The sequence below is a fragment of the Cariama cristata genome, unplaced genomic scaffold (genome assembly GCF_000690535.1).
Source record: "Cariama cristata isolate BGI_N322 unplaced genomic scaffold, ASM69053v1 scaffold12392, whole genome shotgun sequence".
Classification (NCBI taxonomy): Eukaryota; Metazoa; Chordata; class Aves; order Cariamiformes; family Cariamidae; genus Cariama; species Cariama cristata.
Genome location: NW_009605584.1, coordinates 99,722 through 105,116, shown reverse-complemented (window position 1 = coordinate 105,116; position 5,395 = coordinate 99,722). Strand labels below are relative to the sequence as shown.

At 37.1% G+C, this 5,395-nt stretch overlaps 1 protein-coding gene across 1 annotated transcript in view; it reads left to right on the top strand.

Annotated features, from left to right (window-relative positions):
- The window catches only part of LOC104158392 (roundabout homolog 1-like), a gene marked incomplete at its 5' end in the record, with an annotated part of 86,855 nt that overhangs the window by 73,153 nt on the left and 8,307 nt on the right, over positions 1-5,395 (top strand). The window contains 3 exon segments of the mRNA XM_009696028.1: positions 1-3; positions 6-113; positions 1,904-2,056. The exon segment at positions 1-3 is cut by the window's left edge and continues 290 nt beyond it. Coding sequence (XP_009694330.1) covers positions 1-3; positions 6-113; positions 1,904-2,056 — 264 coding nt within the window.

The window sequence follows — 5,395 nt, the reverse complement described above, 5'->3', positions numbered from 1 at the left end:
CCCTCCCGATGGTTCGTTTTTTACCGATGCAGATTTTGCACAGGCTGTTGCAGCAGCTGCGGAATACGCTGGCCTGAAAGTAGCCAGACGTCAAATGCAGGATGCCGCAGGAGGTGAGTTTGTCCTCTATTTGATGGGAGGAAAAAAAAAAATGGCCATTGTGAAATGTATTTATCCACAACCGCTTCCTGGATTCCTGTTCTTACAACATTCAGAAATTCAGGAGGGAGGGGGTGTCAATTTATGCTAGTGGAAGAGTCAGAAAAGGAGTTTTGGTGAAACAGTTCAGATAAATTGCTGCTCTACATTGTTTTTCATAAGTAGTTCCTAATTTTTTGCTCTCATTGATTACTGCCAAACCTCAACCCTGCTGGTGGATTTGCACCCAGTACTGAATGAGAAAAAAAAATAAATAAGGAATTCTGTCCTTTTCCTGGTATAAGGATCCCAGTGTTTTCAGTCTCTCTTCATGAGGGATTTAATCCCTCTGTATTGAAATGTCCAAATAAATAGTAAACCTTTACAGTCATGTTTCCCCTGGATTTGAAAAAAAAAAGTAATATAATTATTTTCCAATTTATATTTTGTTGTTGTCTTTGGAGAATGCTGTTCAAACTCTTACTGCTATATTATTGATATGAACTGGGTTTGTGTTGGTTTTATAATTTGACGACTGTTATTAGTTGCAGTTTAGATTACAGATTATGCATATGCAGCAGGGCCTTATGCGTATGTTTCTTCTTTTTTTTTCTCCTGAATCACCATTGGACATACGAAATAAGATGTTTGAAATATTTAATGTTTTAGAACATACTGGTTACTAGTAACACTGGATATAGACAGGTAATCAGTAACCTGACTGGGCCCAATGGATATTGTTATAATTCAGCTAAGAAATAACAATACCACAGGGTGGGATGCAGGTTTCAAGCAGATCCATGAAAGTTTTGCCAATCAATCCTATTAAACTGCCAGACCTGAAGAAGAGGTACTCTGTGACAACTGTGTCCACCCTGATTCCACAGATTTGCAGCTTTCCTCCCATTTCTGATATCCTCTCCCAGTTAACAGTCCTTTGTTTCGTTTCAACACAGCTGTTCATCATGAAGAGTGAGAGGGGAGGTAATTTAGTAATTCTGGATGAAATCCTGGCCCATTGAAGTAGGTGGCAAAACTCCCATTCGTACCCACGGGGCCAGGATTTTATCAATTTTATACATATAAGTTCATATAAATATGTGTGTCTATGTGTGTGTAAATTTATACATTTAGAAAAAGTCTTTTTACGTCCCATTGCTATTACAGGTAAATAATTTTCCAACAGTCAAGTTCATGTTATGCAGTGATTTTTATGTATTGATATTACTCGTACCTGACTACACGTCCTAAAAATGTGACACTTCTTATCTGCAAATAAGCTGTGACAAAATGCCAGTCATAACATCCCCAATGCATTCCTGGTAAATCACTCAAAGCAGCAGAGGGGGCATTTGTACCTGCGACCTGCGGGTGACTTGCTCTGCTTATGGTGTGGGTGACCTCCCGCTGCCCGAGCTAGGGGAGGTGAACCCAACCTTGGAAATGAAACATTTTTTTGTTTCCAGAAAGTTGGTGAGCAGGAAGCCTGCTTGTGTTCGCCTGCTGAGGGACTTCATGTTCCTGGGGCGGGATAATTTCTGTGCAACTAAGCCCGCCTGCCTATTGATAGGATGGCAAATGCTTTGATTTAGTTACAGCTCACTCTAAGACTGATCACGGGAAGGATGAGAGTTTTATTATTGTTCCAACAGTGTATTTTCAGGTTTCATACAGCTAGGTCATTCTGATGTGAAAAAAGAGAAAGCATGAAATGTCTTATTTTAGATAAGAAAAATAATAGCTGTTGTTCTGTAACAATTTCCAGGCCGTAGACATTTTCATGCATCACACTGTCCTAGACCCACCAGCCCTGTATCTACCGACAGCAACATGAGTGCTGTTGTAATACAGAAGGTCCGACCTGCCAAAAAGCAAAAACACCAGCCAGGACATCTGCGCAGAGAAGTCTACACAGATGGTGAGTCCACTGAAACGGGTGAAAACGTCAGTGAACCTTTCTAAATATGCATTCAGTGCGTGTGTGTGAAATTTTTCCACAGAGATAACATTATGTTTCAGAATTCAGTGATTTGTGTTTCCTGTTGCTAAACATGCTGAACAGATTAATCATTTTAAATGCCAGAGTTCCTTAATACTGTACATTGAGGCTTCCACTCCAGAGCCCTGCACCTGTTTTCTATAGTGTCCTAATCGGCTAATTACTGTCATTATTTAAGACCCCAGATAGCATAAATAGTACAGTTGTTGAGAATAATGTGTGGTTAGGATTAAAATCTTCCTTCACGTGACTGACTATTAAAACCTTCAGAAAGTATCTTTTCCTGAAAAAAAACGTTTTACCATTCAAATGGTGGACAACACAGATCGATGAATTTTAATCCTGACCACAGCATTGTTGCAAGCAGTTACTTTGTGAGTAAAAGCAAAATCTAATCATCTTCTCTCATGCCTTCACACACAATATCAACTCTTGCTGAAAAGGTAGTGCTTGTATTCTCTTGGGAGTGTAGGAGGATAATGCAAACATTGTGATGTTGTCTAGAGAGAGCCTTTAATGAAAATGCCTCAGGTGGTGCAGCTTTTATTAAAGCACTACCTTCCAGTTTTATAAAACAACCCGCGGGCTTTGTTGGAAATTCATGTAAGATAAATTCTCCAAGACTTAACCCATCTTGTCAAGTTTGCTGAATTTGCTAACGGGGGGGAAGGGAAAGAAAGGCATCGTTCCCCACCTTCTGGTTCTCTGCAACAACAATCTGATTAGGACTTTCATTACCAGGCTGAAATTTTTCAAAGAGGGGCATCATTTGCCATTATCATATGAAAGCCTAATATTATAGATCCTTATCCAGGGTTACAAGAAGGGAGGTTTGAGCCACTTCTCCCTATGATTCCTGCCACTTGACGAAAAAATTTAATACAAAGCTCACAGCACGACGAGCAGAAGTAATTTAGCAATGAGTGGTTGTCCGTGCTATTATCTGTACTTTATTCTGAGTATTTTCTCTCACTAGCATCTATCTGATATTAGGCTGCATTAAATACTGGCATGACACAGTGCACCTGGGCCTCTTGGCTTATGCCCAGGCCCCTTCTGTCAGTGAAACTGAGCTGTTGGAATATTATCTGATTTCAAGAGGTTATTACAGTGGTTTTGTGCATGTTTGCTTCTGTGAAAGGACAACACAAGGTGTAAATCCCAGAACTGTACCAGAAATGTTACATTTATGAGACCCTTGTAATGGCGTTTTGCAAGATTTTATGGACATTTTATCAGCTTTTATTCTCTTGAAGAGAAGGCTCTTAACTGAATAATTGGCTGAGCATCAAACCTCGATACAAACACAACAGCTAGTACATCAGAAATAAAATCCGGACAGGAGTTTTATGTGGTCATTTTCTTCTAACGCAGGAATAAATAAGAGATGGGCCTGTATTTGATGGCATGTTTTTGTGAAAGTAATTATACAAAGTTTAAATCATAGAGCATCGTGATTAGATATTGCAATAGATTTGACAATCATGATCAATATTTGTTTTGTGTTGTATAGCACCTGCTTACTTCAGCATATTTTCTAATTAGTTAAGAACTTCCTCTAACCCGTTCATTGTGCAATACTGTGTGGTCAGTCAGGGAACTGCAAATTATGGCTTTAATTTCTGCAGATCTAATAAAGCCCAGTTCAAAGGTTGAAGGTCTTGTTTGGTTTGATTTTTTTCTTTAATTATTTTTTTCCCCCTCAATCCATTTACATAAGCATATGTGGAACCTTACTGAATATTCTAACTATTCGTTTTAATAGCCACATCTAGTATATTGTCCCTTTAGAATTAGCTATAAAATAACATCTACTAATTGATTTCCTTAAGTGGAGAAAAGTGATATGGAGACCTGAATGAAACATTTAAACACAAATGACCTGTCCGAGATGTACTCAGGTTTTTCTGTTGGCTTGATGTCACACTGTTGCTTATCTTTTTTATAAAGGAGTGCCTAATACAAATATTTAATTTTTTTCCTCATAGTGGGTGCATATGTGTGTTTGTGGTACAGCAAAGCAGATATTCTGAATTTAAACATTTATTGGTGGCTAGAAGCATTGAATGAATACTAAAAGAGAAAAATATATTGCTTCATTACTTTCAGCCTCTAAAATGCAATTTACTTTCACATATAAAGAATTTTCTGCTGTTCCCAAATTACCTGAATTAGTATTTGCTAACAGTTTCATGAAATACCAGTGTCATGAAGAATTTACGTGATTAGTTGACAGAAATGATGTATAAATAAATTAAGTCTTTGCATGAATGGTTGAAAATGCCAAGAGTATTATCAGCAGCAATATATGTAAGTCTTAAAAAAATCTTGTGGTTTTTTTTTTTCTTTATACAGCAAGATTTGTGAAAGAGATTGGTATTTCTGAAAGTGTGTTTGTTACTAATGTAGTAGTAAAAGATCTACTACTACCCTTTTTTAAATAAGGGAGCGTGCTTTACATTGTACAAGTAGTAACAGTTTTGTGTTTTCTGCTAGCATTAGTTCAAATCAGTTTCTACTTTATGTGGAATGGGATTTCAGCTCAGTTGTTTTGTTCCTTGACAGTCACCCAGGCAGTGAAATATTCTCCGTATTTGTTGCAAAATCTTTGCTCAGTAGGTGGTAGGGATTAAAATGTATGAATTTTTAATTGCTCTTCATCTAGCCTTTTAGAGAGTTAACTACTAAGAGTGCATTACAAGAACCAACTGACAGATGTATCCTCCTTCTCAACCTTGCCTGACCTACTTACATATTTAATTTAAGAAACCAAATTTTAAAAGAGTATTTTTGTCTTTTCTAAAATTATATATATGAAAGTCTCTTCTGAACGGTCTTGAATTGATTTATTAGTAGTTACAAGCCCTCAGAATTGTAAGTATTTAGATAAAAACGATAAAATGCTTTACCATTGCTTCGTTTCAATAGGTCTTTGAACAGAAATTATGCCATTGACAGTTCACACAAGATTTTAAATCCTGATTCTTTTTTAAATCTCTGAGTGACAAAGGAAAAAATACTAACATTTTCACAACTAACTGGTTGAGATTGTAACTGAGTTATTTAGCTGTGTTATCAATGACATAACATCAGGGCAGCTGAATTTCTCATGAAAGGCAATTTAATATCTGCCAAATATTTCCTTGAATTTCCACTTTGAAATGTTAAGCCAATACGCATACCGGCATTGTTTGTACTTTTGTCTCCCTCTGCCTGTGCAGTACAAGGAAATCTACTCTGCACAAATTTCAGCAAGGT